Source organism: Lygodium microphyllum, chromosome 29 (genome assembly GCF_053477565.2).
Source record: "Lygodium microphyllum isolate KBCC chromosome 29, Lygodium_microphyllum_v1.1.10, whole genome shotgun sequence".
NCBI classification, from domain to species: Eukaryota; Viridiplantae; Streptophyta; class Polypodiopsida; order Schizaeales; family Lygodiaceae; genus Lygodium; species Lygodium microphyllum.
In genome coordinates, this window is record NC_141163.1 from 42555113 (window position 1) to 42569227 (window position 14115).

Genomic DNA, 14115 nt, shown 5'->3' on the forward strand with positions numbered 1-14115 from the left:
TTTATATCTCTCTTTTTGGAGGTGTCATTCGGATGGTTATGTTAGTGTTTGAGTGTGTGTTGTAATAATTGTATGTGATGAGATCGTGCTGATTGAGAATAATTTGTTCGAGAGCTCTTTTCAAATTATTGATGGTGGATGGACAGCCTATGGTGGAAATCTGAAGAAGAACCTTTTATATCCTTTACAAATTTGTTATGCATTTTTAAATGATTATCAGTTATGTTAATGAATAATGAAGTTTTCCTTTAGTAGTATTTTTCTATCAGATACAGGTGATAAGTTGGGGTCGTGGTTTGGCGAGATTATTGAAGATCCTACAGAAGATAAAATTGAGTTCTTTAAGAAACTTATATTCTTCTTTTCCTTAGATCGCGAGGATGCTTCCTTTCTAAGTGTGGAGATATATTGAGAGTGGAAAAAGACTAAGCTTTTGATTGATTTTTGTTGTTTTTTGAGGTCTGAATGATTGATTTTTGATGGATTTAGAGTGATGTATGGTTAATAATGGAAGTGTTTGAAAGTGTTTTGGATGATATTGATTATGTTTTGGAAGATCATGATGATTCTCAGTAGAGATATGAAGCTCTGTGATGTTCTGATAGGTTCTGTTGAGGTTCTAATTGGTTCTGTATACCTTCTGTAAAGCTTCTATTTTGTTCTGATTTTCTTCTGTATGAAGCATGGATTGATGATTGATGAAGATTGAGATCTTTTGGAAGCTTATTGAATAGTTTTTTATAGTTTGGAATGGTTTTAGTATGAGTTATGAGGTTCTTATGACCTTCTATAATCCTCTGTAAACCTTCTGTAGAGCCATTGTCTCTGCTCTATAACTGTTTTGTATCTGTTCTGGTCCTGTACTGTATTGTTCTGTAGATCTTCTGTAAGTGTTCTGTAGAAAGTATGTGTGACTTTGGGAAAGTTTTTTAACTTTTGGAAAGGATGAATCTAAGTTCAAAAGAGCTAAAGCAAATGGAAGAAGCAGCTCTGCTGAAGACTGAAGAAAAGACTGAGTGACAGTGACAGTAGTGAGCTATGAAGAGACACTGTAGTGGCTCTGGTGCCTCTTCACATCAGACATACCTCTTGGGAGGTGCATCCATGACCTAAGAAGGATTATTGAGAGTCATTATGAGAGTATTGTAGTGAGGATATGATATATTATTGAGAGAGAGAGAGAGAGAGAGAGAGAGAGAGAGCAAGAGATAGCTAATTCTATCAAAACAGTGTAACTGTATATGAGAGATTGAGAGAGAAAACTATGAAGACATTGAAGATGAATACTATGTGATTGATTTCCATTCAAAAATGGTGTATTATTTTATGTTCCTTGTTCTATTGATGGATTCTATGAAAATGTTGAAGATTATGGTTGATTCTATCAAATCCGTGGGAGATATCTACTATGATGTTGCGTGAAGATTTGCTATTTTCTTTGTTTTAGTCGTCAAAATAATGAAATAAAAGCTTGTTGATGTTAGAAGATAGATTTTCTTGCAGTAGAATCCCCTTTTCTCCTCCGTGTTCCTCTTGGGGCTCCAAGCCTCTACACACTTAGTACTTTTCTAGTTGTGATTGAGGAGGGGTGTTGACATATTGGCAATCACACCCAGCTTAGCCTCTTTGTATGGAGCAGTGTCAGGATTCTAAATCCCATAAGCACAATGGTGTAGAATGCTACCTATGGAGCTTCTATAAAGCATTATACTTGACTATCACTTTCATATGAGTAATGCAATATCATGATGCTTTCCTCCTTCCGTTAGTGTCATTGTCATTGTCAGTCCCTTACACAATGTTGTGTTTCTGAGTCCAAGCTTCCATCTTGGAACCTAATTCACTTGTGTAACAGTTGTTTACTCATTGTCTATGTCAACATGAATCTAGTCTACATCTTCCATCCACCATAGCTCCTACCATGCTCTAGATCAGACATTTTAACAGTTCATGCCTTTCTTGTAAAGATGTCTCCTATATTAAATTATTTTTCACACTTTTTGGAGGCCTGTAAGAGGGCTATGTTTCACTAAGGAATTCAAGTATTTATGCTTAATTCCATGCATATAGTGCATGAAGTAGACGAGTTCCTTCAATGTATATAATTTTGTGGATACAATTAGTCCATGCATTTGTTGTAAATAAATTCTCGTATCCTCTTGTGTCATACATGGAATAGAGGACATGTATTTGATAAACTCTATTTGTATAAGTGAGCTTCCTTGGTGTACTATTTTTTTAAGAACCTCTTAAAGTCACTCTATATTAAGGTCAAAATAAAATAGTGTTATAATCCATGTTGTTATGGAATAATAGACATCACTTGAGCAAGCTCTACTAGTTTTACTTTTCAAAATTGGAACAAGTGAACCTGATCAATGCATTGTTCACACAAGAACAACTTCTTCATAATTATATTATAGTTGAAATGATATTCTATTACAATCCATGCCAAAACATTTGGGCTAAACATCCATAGTTCGGAAGTTAGACCACAAGAGAATGGGATATTCATCATTTCTCTTATTGAATCAATATGACAACAATTGTAGGATATCTTTGAATAATTGTGATTATGTCAAGGAAACTTGATCTCAAGGGTATATGTAGTAGAGAGTAAAGTCCAAAACACCCAATTATGTAGCAGGTAGCTAGTTTTATGCATTTTAATTTGGTAGTGAGCATTTCCTCCTTATCACACCATTATTACCGGTAAGCACACCTAGTTCACTCATCTTCACCATGGATATTTTAAATTGTTCAAAGAATTTATTTTGGTCTTTTGCATATTCTTCCACAAGTCCCTTCGTGTCAGTGGCATTCAAAAGGGCTGCATCAGTGTGAAATGTGGCTGTTTTATCCAACACATTCTTAAAGTAGCTATTGTCAAAGATATCCTCAGTGATAAAGTCAAGGTGAACTGTCAACTTTCCCTTGGTAGAGTCATTTGCTGGAAGACAAATACGGGATAAATTGGCTGCAAAGGCCGCATTAAGATCAGTTGAAATGGTGGGGGAGATTTGCAAGTCCACAACCCGACAATGGGCTTGTCCAATAGTATGTCCTCCTGTTCTTATCATATTGAGCATTTTAGTGGAAAAGTGAATCAAAGGAACAAATATAGTCAAAACAAAAAAGAAACCAAATAATTTAGCATAATGTGATTGTTTCTTATGCCATGGTTATAAACTTCTATTGAGTACTAGTTTGGAAAATCATCTTTGAATAAGAAAAGAAGTTATTATAAATGTTTTATAAGACAAAGACATATGTATAAAAGATTATCAAGAGTTATGTTTTCTTCTATTTTGCATGAATTGTCTAGATTAAAGGACTTTGTTTTCAATCACAAGAAAGGGAACATACTCCAACAACTTTCTATCTCCATGCATGCATATACAAGTTCATTCAAATAAGCTTAGCAAGAAAATTCAAAAAATTAAAACACTCATGGTCTATGAATCCCTAGATAAAGTTTCTTGCATCACTCAAAATTATGTCTAGCCTATATGTTTAATAAGTGAACCTTACAAACAATAAGTCCTTTTGAAAATCATCTAATTGGCACAAAAAAGTACCTGATAATGCAACAAGGTCTGCAGCATCCAAACTATGGTTATGGAAGTTTTGCTTCAAAGCTGAGATGTTTAAAGTTGGGGCTGGAAGGTTTGCAATCACTGTTTGATTGGATGCAGCAGAATTGCTATCACGTCGACCAGTGGCAAAGGTGATTGTGGGACCACCAACCTGCTCAATTTAAACTTGAACAATCAATTGTAGTAGCTAATAATCGGAATGATACAATTTTGATTTTATTTGGCCATTATAGAACTAAAACAACAGGAAAGATGCTTTTTGGTGTTGAGATATTCTTACTTATTCTACACAACTATTCTTAGTGACATTGTAAATCTAAGGTATACCTTAACTTAGTCAATGTAATGTGCTAGAGAATACATGTACTACATGTTGGAGTTATTTAGAATGAAAAGTGCAGTTACTACTTCCTAAAACGAGAGAACTCATTTGGAATAATGTCATCCAAGAAGTGTCTTGTTGCATACCAAACGAATTGCGGTTGATGTTGCTAAGGAAATGATGTCTGCACATGAAACAATCCCAGGACAAGAAAGCTCTAATGCCTCCTTGATTTCATCGAGTGTATTAAGTGATGAGGCTCGTAAGGATGCATTGTTGGGAGTAGCAGTTTGCTCTGTAATAGGTGCATCAAGTAGGATGGAAGCATCACAACCCTGCATCATGAGCAATGTGCAAAAGATTTCAAATTAGTGTACAAAAGATTTCAACCAACCCTTCGATTGTCGTTGTGCCTTCCTACGTGTGGCTCTACTTCTGGAAGACTAAGTTCTCGAAGGAGTCTACAAGTTAATGCAGTTCGGTTATTGCTACTTTTTGGCTACTAACTTTAAGCACATTCTAATTGCCTCAATCATGATAATGAATGGCTACTTATAAGTACCCGTTCGTTACGTCATTGCGTAATTTTAAGCGATTAGAATGTGGTTAATATTGTTGCGATGAGATGACTGATGAATTAGTGTAGAGATGGAGTTTAAATGCTTAGTGCTCTGGATGTTCAGTCTAAGGGATATTCAGCAATGATGAGGAGGAGGAGGAGGACGTAGTACTTGGACGAAGCAGTCGTGGAAGAAGATGCGGAGGATGCCGGCCGCTTCGCTGGGGTTTTGATGGATGACGGCCGTCACCTTCTCCTCCACGATCGTGTAGGCGCTCGGGCAAGAGTCCCTGTAGAAGTCGTAAGAGAGGCCCGGAGCTGATCCCTCCACTGAATATCCGCCCATGCAGATTGAGACCACCACCACCACTATCATCATCGTCATGAGCATTATTGCTGGCGGCGCATGTATGCGCCCACCATCGACGCTCCGGCACCCCATTGTATGAGTGTGAGAGAGCGAGAGAGAGAGGCTGATCTGATCCACTGCAGGTGAGACAGTCGTCCAGCAGCTGGTGTAATAACAGTACCGAGACTAGCTTCGTGTTCCTCTGCCTTAATACCCTCTTCTCAGATCACCTTTATAATAGGCGAGCACTTGGTCTGATCTCTCTCTCGCGTCGATTCTTAATCAAATCTCAGAGCGGTCCCGGGAAGAAGCAGTTAATCGGTCGTATTATGATCGGGCTCATCTGTCTCATCATTTGCCTCGATCGTTGTGGGAATCTGCAGCTTTTAATGGATCGGCCTCATCATCGTGCCATCGAAAGCTTGAACCGGTCCTGGACGTACGATAGAGACACGCAGCTTGTCAGCTTGTCTTCCTTCTTAATGATCCTTTTAGCAAGGATGACAGCATGGACCTCGTCTTCTCCTGCACTCCATGCAATACTCCTCCAATACGCTCTCCTGCCGTACCTAATTCTCAATTGAAAACAGCTATGTTGCTTAGATGTCCTCATCTGTTCCGGTGCAAGGTGCTCTATCAATGGCCCTTACAATGGTATTTTCTCACTCTAAGACATGAAAATTTTCCATATCCAACTCAAGTTACGTGATGAAGTTTTTGATATTAGTCTCTTGAACATGAGCATACACTCATCTTGTGGCTTGACTTCACCTCCATAATGAAAATCCCCCAATGAACCACTTACTAGATGCATGTGTGTCACTTGAACTCTATAACTCATTTCCTTTTAATTTTGGTTTTACTTCCTCCATAAGTCAATACGGCAACTGTGTTTTTACCTGCGAGCACATCTTTATGCTTTTGTTGAAGCCACTTGCACCTCTCTAGAACAAATCCTTCTCGAAGTACCATCCTCCTAAATTTCCAAATCTTTGGCCACCCAAATTAATGGATAACCCATCTCATCACCACAAGTGAGTCCACCTTAATATCCATGATGTTACCACACCTTAATATTTCTTCCTACAGCTTCTCGATTGTTGCCATTGATCTTCTACTACCAATGTACATTCTCTATTCTTTAGGATATAGTATCAATTGGAGTGTTTCTAACATTTGGACTTTGTTCCTTACAAGAGGATTTATAGTACTCAAATTTTTGACTTGCTAAAGAGGAGGATATTCAAATAGTTGCCAATGAGTACTCCATATTTTTGCAAGTATTTTATATTGCTCCTCAAAAAACCACCAAGACATGTCCTAGGTGATTGCCACATCCTTTCGGGCTTTTGCAATTTCCTATATACCCATAAGTTGATGTCTCATCCCTTCTTGGTTGCCACTCTACCTTTTTTAATGGAATCAATAGACTATTGTTTTATTCCAAACATGACGATATTTGGGATGCATCTCAGGACTTTAAATCCCCTTGAATGACACATTACTCCTTCATGAAAGAGAGTTGGTGCTTGCCAAATAGATATTCCCCACCACCATGTTCTTGATTATTTCTCTTGATTAGAAATCCATGCAAAATACTAATTTAATTTTGTGTAAATGTCTCCCTTTTTTCTCCTTTCAGCCATATGGAAAGCACTTGAGGTCATTGCTTCTTGTAGGTTCATGAAAATTAGTTTTGATAAATAAGCATTTTGTATAATACACATCATTTTATGCAAGGTAAAAGCATTCTTCCATGATAAGCACTTAGCAAATGTGCTAAATGTTTGATCAATGTGTTCATTTCTATGACCTACCATAAAATGTTTCACTTTTTTTTTGGGAATATACCCATGTGTACAAGCACGTTGAGGGATCCAAGAACCATTTGCTTTTTATTCTCACATGTTGTGTTATTGAGCTACAAGTAGAGAACATTTGGCAAATATAACCATCTTAGCTAGAGAGGTGCAAGGTTTCAAATTGTGATTTTAAGATTAGAAACATTGTGAACATTTGAATAAGTGAAAAACACTCAGGATGGACTCTTCAAATGCATATTGAATACGAGTTTCTTCACTTACTTTCTTTTAGAAGAGAAAGAAAGTGATGTAATCATGACTTCTTTTGGTCCATATCCTCTCCATATCGTCAATAAAAAATCGAATATATATTTTTAGAATATCCAAACACTTAGATCTATGCTTTGTGGCCTTTAATCTCTCTACTATTGCTTGCTCTTTATAATAAATCTGTAGTGCTTCATTTGCCATTATAAGGTGCTCCTTATATATCATGTTCTTTCATTTGGATTTTAGACTTTCATAAATTCTATAAATTTATATTCTAAGTTTCCTTGGGATTCATACAATATTGAAAAATACCTTCAAGTTTTGGTAATAGTGGGTAATAAGGCAATTCTTTTGACAACAATAGGATTGTAATGCCAACTTGCACTAAAATACAATTGAAGGATAGATGTGACTATTAAATTCACAATTACATGAAGCATGTCTACATTCACATGTGAATACATGTGGGTACATATTGAATTAATTTTAACATGAGGTTACATGCTTTTATTAATGGATATATAAATGCCAATTGCCCATTATAAAAACTTATATTCACACTTTTTTAAATGTAGGAATATATGTAATCATAAATGCAACCAATAATCACTGGATTATTCTTTGAAAACTTTTCTCTCTTGCATTGATCCAAGTGTGAAAAACATATTCGTATATAAGAAACTACGAAGAGATATTATTCTAATGAGTTTGAGAAATAATATCATATCACATTGAAATAGGTATAAAAGATGTTGAGACATATTATTTTAAATCATTAAGTAATATAGAATTACAGTCTCTTCATCTCACCTCCCTCTCCAAGCTTTCATGGCTTCTCCCACCTCTTCGCTATCTTTCTAGTCTTTCTCTCTTTTTATCAACCTTTCTCTCTCCTCTTTTCTCTCTCTTCTATACTCCTCTCTCTCCTCCCTAATCTCCTTATAACTGGTGTTAGAGCCTACGATCTTGCTCCATTTGATTTTCCAATTTTCCCTATCTATTTTTCCTATTTTTATTTCAAAAAATCCAACATAGCAAATACAATGACACATGGCAGGTACTTGCAAGCTCTCTACATGAAGTAAAGACTAATCTCGGAGCTTTAACCAGAGAATTAGAGGAATCTAGCCAAAATGTGGCTGGCACATCATGACCAAGTTACCAATCATTTTGAAGGTATATTAACCAAAGAAGAGGTAATAGGACTTAGAGAAGACTCAGAAACTTCTATTAGTCTTTAAAGTAAACACTCGTTTCTTCTCTCTTTAAGGTTTTTTGTGAAGCTCTCATCAAGATTTGAAGCATTGAAACTCTCTTCACTCTTTGAAGCTTCCATGGGAGAAGAATTTTCGAGATTTTTCATCAAGCATTGGGATTCCTCAATTTTGAGCATAAAAGAGAGTTGAAGAGATTTAATTCAAGAGGTAAAATGTTTTCTTTATGAAGCATTATGCTACAATAAAAGACATTATAGAGCTATGGAGTGTGATTTCGGAGCAACAATTTGGGGATTTTATTCAAGTTTTATTCATTATGGAGAAATATTCACTTAATTATTATAGGAGAGCTAATGGAGACATCCATTGAGGAGTTTACATCACTAAATAGACTCAACTACATTGCTTCTTGAAGGCATTCAACTTCAAGCCTATTTAGAGGTATTTTCTTAGTTCCTAGTTTGTCTCTTTAAAGCCTATTGATGTGGTTCCAACCCAATTGTTAAAGAAACTCAAGAATTAAGTTTTCTTGCAAATTTGTAGCTATAACCTTGCTTAAATGCTCATTATTTCAAATGAGTAAGCTTTGTAGACTTCAATTTGTGTAATTAGCTTAGGCATTGAAGCTCAATGGAGTTGAAATTTCATTCCAACTCTCAATCTTGTCTAGTAGGTATTTTCTTTTATCATTAGAAATACATAATCCATTTTAAAGAGTAAGAAGTAGTAGTGATACATTGCCTACTTATGGTAAATCCCTATTTCAAACTCCAATTTTTTACAAGCTCCATTGCATCCTCTGGAAAGTTACTATATGTATATCCTCTACATCACGTGCGTTCAAGGCCTATTTATAAATATCCTTATCTATGAATATTCCATGAATAAAACATAACCCTTTTCAATTCAATCAGTAAATAACCCCTTTATATTGCACCCTTCTGTATGTAAAAAATGTTTTGAAATGGTATTTTAAAAATACCTTATTTTGAACCCACATGATGCACACATATATTCATGAGTAACTTACCTGAGATTGCATCTCATTAAAAGTTGGAAAACTTAATTCAAGTTCATACATATCATGTCAATTGATTTTAGCATAGAATGCCACTACCATGTTGAAAATGTCCATGAGGAAAAGTGGATGCCAAGTGAGATACAAGACAAAAGAGAGGTGACCTTACCTTGTAACTAGTATCTTGAAGGGACGCACAACTTAGCTTGAGGAGAAAATTTGCACACCCCTCAAGTCTTACAACCCATATAGGAGCCCATCTTGCAGTTTTATCCCTCACATATGTAAAACATTGTGGAGGACTTAAGAGAATTTCATCATTGAAGATTTTGGCCTATTTATGGCCCCTATAGTAGTTTACAAGTTGCCCATAGTGAGAAACAATATTATTTATAATAAGCCAAATATGGAATTACAAGCTAGTGAAAAAGAAATTCAATGTAAAGAAACAATATTATTTTTAAACCAAATATGGAATTACAAGCTAGTGAAAAAGAAATTCAATGGAAAGAAACAAAACTTCAAATGAAGGAGAAAGAAATGAAAAAATTGTAGCAAGATAGGGAGAAATTGCAAACACATGCTAAAAGAGTAAAAATTAATAGCGTACCATTCCAATTTGTAAATGTTAATGTGCAAGGTATTCTTAGTAAATCGTGGATTTCTCCTTCCACTTTTGAGGTAGGAGAGAATTCTCATAAGAATGATGACCCTGTTGGCAGCATTGGTGGGGTAAATCTTCTTCTTCCAAGACCACCTATACATACACCAAGACCTCATCTTTCTTACGCTAGAAATTACTCGAGTAACAATGGTTTTAGTGGCAATCAAAATGAGTAGATCCATAATGGGAAGTCTATATACAATGAGCAGAAACTTAGAGATAAGATATTGCTACCCAATTATAATGACTAAACTTTTTCTCCATCCAAACTTGAAGAGTGGGTAACCAGATTGAAAATCTTACTTTGACATTGTCTCAAGGATAGATGATCAAAAGATTCAATTTGCTACCTTGCATTTACAGGGCTTCACACATACATGGTGATGCTATATGGAGAAGGAAAATCAGCTTGTAGACACTTGGGAAGAGTTCAAGGCACACTTGGAACAAGTTTTTATCTCCTCGATGTCATGTTGCTACGCAAACACAATGTGAAAAAACCTAGAGTGCATCCTCATCCGGATTTCTTATTGATCCTCATCCAAAATACAGGATTTTTGGACAAGTTTAGCCTATTTTTTATATTATTTCTTGTAAATATCCTAAAAAGGTATAGAAAACTTCTAAAACAGGGTGATGTGTAAAAAAAGCAAGTGGCTTTTCAACCAGTTTGAAAAATCTCATGCAAAAAGAAGGGCTTCTGAATTCCCATGGCGCATGATCGTAGTTTATGGGCAACAAACAACACTCCAAACTAGGAGAAGGAAGAGTGATTTGGGCTCGGGGGGGTCACTCATGAATATATGTATATATAACATGAGTTCAAAATAAGGGGTTTTTAAAACACCAGTTATATACATTTTTTACATACAGAAGGGTGTCATATAAAGGGGTTACTTACAGATTGAATAGAAAAGGGTTGTGTTCTATTCAAGAAAAGTTCACAGATTAGGATATTTATAAATAGACCATGAACGCACGTTATATAGAGGATATATATATAGTGAACCCCTCGAGGATTTGGGAGAATTTTGATAGGTGTCCTAGGGTTTTACCCCCTTTTTGGAATCAACAGAACCATCAAAATTACCATCTAAGCAACAAAGAAGAAGCTAGTGTTTGGTGAGTGCTTTTGGTCTACCAGGGATCTTGAGGAGATCTAATGCTTAAAGATTGCTTCCTCCTAGATAATGATTTTTATTATTTTGTCAGGTTCTATCAATACATAGTGCTTTGATTCATTGAACTTTGTCTTTATCTTGTGTACCTCTTGTCTATTCTTTTTATTCTCTTCTATCTCCTATTCTCTACTTTCTTCTCTCTTTGATCCTCAATGGATACAACCTTTCGACTAAAATACCTCAGAAATTGGTTAAAAAGAAAGTCTTTCTTGAAGGTGGTACACCTTAGAGCAGTGAGGACTTATCGTATGAGAGTATACAAATCAATTTAATTAACCGTACTATGTATATGGAAAGCATTAGTAATGATGTTAAACTACACAAGTACATACAATATGGATTAGATCCTAATTTGTTTGTTGATATTATGGCCCAATCTCCTACCACTTTACTCAAAGCTATTGAGTTAGTTGAAAGGTACTCAAGGATGAAAGACTGTTGTGGTGCAAGGAAAGTTTGGAAGAAATTATATTGGACTTACTGTGCTAAGTAGCAACCCTAGACTGCTTACTACACCTGACATTTAATGCCACATAGAGACGAAGTGCCCTTTTATGTAGACAGAGGTGGAGTACTATTTGGACCTAAAATGGGCTTAACACTGGCTCTAAGGCACTAGTTGAGCCTTTGCTACTCACCTAAAACCACCCCACATGGTCTCGTGTGGCCAGGAGTGTCTAAGAACTTTGCATTTGTACAATTTGTAGTCCAACTGATATTCTTCCCCACACTCTTCAAAACGAGTCCCTAAATATGTTGGTGTTATATAATACAATGCAAGTATACACAAAGGGAGCACCCCTCAGTTTATTACTATGGCTTCACTATGCCTCTCCCACACTTCCAAGATTGGCCCCAAGATGTGCCGTCGTGAACATAGAACACATTCAAAACAATCTCCACTCTTTTAATTGAACCAATCTAGGAGATAATAGATAATCCTCACTAAATTTTCCCCAAGGAACTAAAGATCTAACCCTACAGCTTAGGGTACCATGCACTCTCAACCTAGGTCACTGCTCATACAAATAGGTGCTATGTATCTAGGATATGATACAATATGGTATGTGCAATGCAATTGTGTATGACTACCATACTCAAACAAGTTTATTCATTAACAATCAGTATCGTGAAAGTGCAAAGATAATTCTTTTCATGCTCTTCTTCAAGTATGCGGTTGCTTCGTTGCCTCAGGTAAGTTACTCATGAATATATGTGTGCATCATGTGGGTTCAAAATAAGGTATTTTTAAAAAACCATTTTTATACATTTTTCATATACAAAAGGGTATAATATAATGGGATTATTTACAAACTGAATAGAAAGGGGTTATTTTTTATTCAAGAAAAATTCACAGATAAGGATATTTATAAATAGGCCTTGAATGCATGTGATGTAGAGGATATACATATAGTAACTTTCCCAAGTTCGCTGCTTACGGCTAGTACTTAGCTTTCTCGTGCTACTAGACTCTTTTAATTTTAGAAAACAATGAACCATATATGACATGCATCATAACATATCATAATTCAGCATACTTTTAACACTCAACAACCCCCTTCTCCATACCATTTAGAGTTATGCATTCGTTGGTAGGTTTAAGGTGTATTTTTCTTTCTCGAAAGTGATAAAAATTCACATATGGCTAAACTGAGGCTAAACCTCATGCTTCATCTAAACCATACATTCACAAATATAAATCTTATTTTTCGGATGCGAAAAATTTATTTTTTTATTTTCTATTTATTTATAAAAAATTACTTATATTCACTAATTTATTAGTTTAGATTGATTGATCTTACTCAAAATTATTTTTTTATCATGTTTCAACCCATAGGAACAGTATATGAATGATAAAAACCCAAAAACCACATATTTTTCCTTAAATCACATAGTCTTGAGTTTTGCATATTTAGCATAAAATTATTATACGACTGATTTCTTAATGATTTCTTCAATATGGCTGATCACTCAAAGTATTGGCAATCAAATACAATCATTTCTAACCATTTTCAACTAAAATTGATCATAAAATGATGAAATCAATGACTTACTGATGGAGGGCGAGAAAATTCTTCATCTTGCTACCTAGAGCATTCCCAGCTTGTTGATGATGCACAACAAAAAATTGACAGTTTACAGCATGAAAAGTGAGATTGTACTGCCTACCATGAAGTGGAAGCAAAAATGTTAGTTTTTTGGAAAGATGTAAAAATACATGCAACAGAAACTGGTCTTCCAATAGAGCCAATTTTTTGAAATGGTGGCATGCAGAAGAGGTTAGAAGAGATGGCTGCAAGGACATCATTTGCTACCATAGATGCAGCCCCATATGGGTTGAGAATTGAAAGGACTAATGAAGCTCGTAAAGGAGGCATGGCTAAAGCAAAATCTCATGTTTGGATGCAAGCATTAGATTGCATGGAAAAGGGCAAAATAGTAAAGTCTGAATTGGCTTATGTAAGTCATAGTATACGAGGGAGAACAGGATGGAGTGCACTAGTGGATTCATTTTCAGCCTATGCTTATTTGGCTGAGGTTCATAATCAAAAAGCTCGCATCTCAAGATACCATAATGGGGATGTCCATCAACAAGCACATGAAGAGGAAGATGCTCATTTTATTTCAAGCAGTCATTATTCACAAACGCATTAAACACAATATTAGTGAGTTTTAGAATCTCCCAATTTTCATTTTTTGAATACTAAAAAGGTGGCACCCACATAACATGCCCATAAGTTTATCAAAACCATATGATGTGACCTATCATTGGAAAGCGCTTGAAAAATGGAATCTTTTGAGCTATAGAGCACTCGATTTGGAGTTATAGTGTTCAAGTTATGACAAATCCAAAGATTTGACCACGTGTCCCAAACTTATGGGAAATTCCCATTTTCCCCAATATGGTGTTATTAGGCTTGTGCTACAATAGAGACAATTGTTAAAGTGGGAGAAAGAGAGACACCTTGCATAGTTCTCTTGGATCATGATTCCAAAATCAATGTTATGGCATGCAGCTTGTATGAGAATGGAGGTTGGCCGATTGATGTAGATTCGGGATAGTGCAGGCGGGCATCAAACAATTCATCAAGGGATCTTTATGCGGTATGTCCGAATGTACTCATGACTATTGGAGA

The 14115-nt window shown here is 35.7% G+C and overlaps 1 protein-coding gene across 2 annotated transcripts; it reads right to left on the reverse strand.

The window, feature by feature from the left end:
* Nucleotides 1–2383: 2383 nt before the first annotated feature.
* LOC148010556 (peroxidase P7-like) lies at nt 2384–5123 on the reverse strand. Of its 2 annotated transcripts, none has more exons than XM_087672036.1 (4): nt 4650–5123; nt 4065–4253; nt 3579–3747; nt 2384–3064 (listed from the first exon to the last, which is right to left on the reverse strand). In XM_087672036.1, the coding sequence occupies exons 1-4, from the start codon at nt 4917–4919 to the stop codon at nt 2667–2669; spliced, it is 1026 nt and encodes a 341-aa protein (XP_087528162.1). In that variant the 5' UTR covers nt 4920–5123; the 3' UTR covers nt 2384–2666. The 2 variants fall into 2 exon arrangements, with proteins under 2 accessions (XP_087528162.1, XP_087528161.1); XM_087672035.1 differs by having other exon boundaries at nt 2384–3067; nt 4650–5118.
* Nucleotides 5124–14115: the final 8992 nt, after the last annotated feature.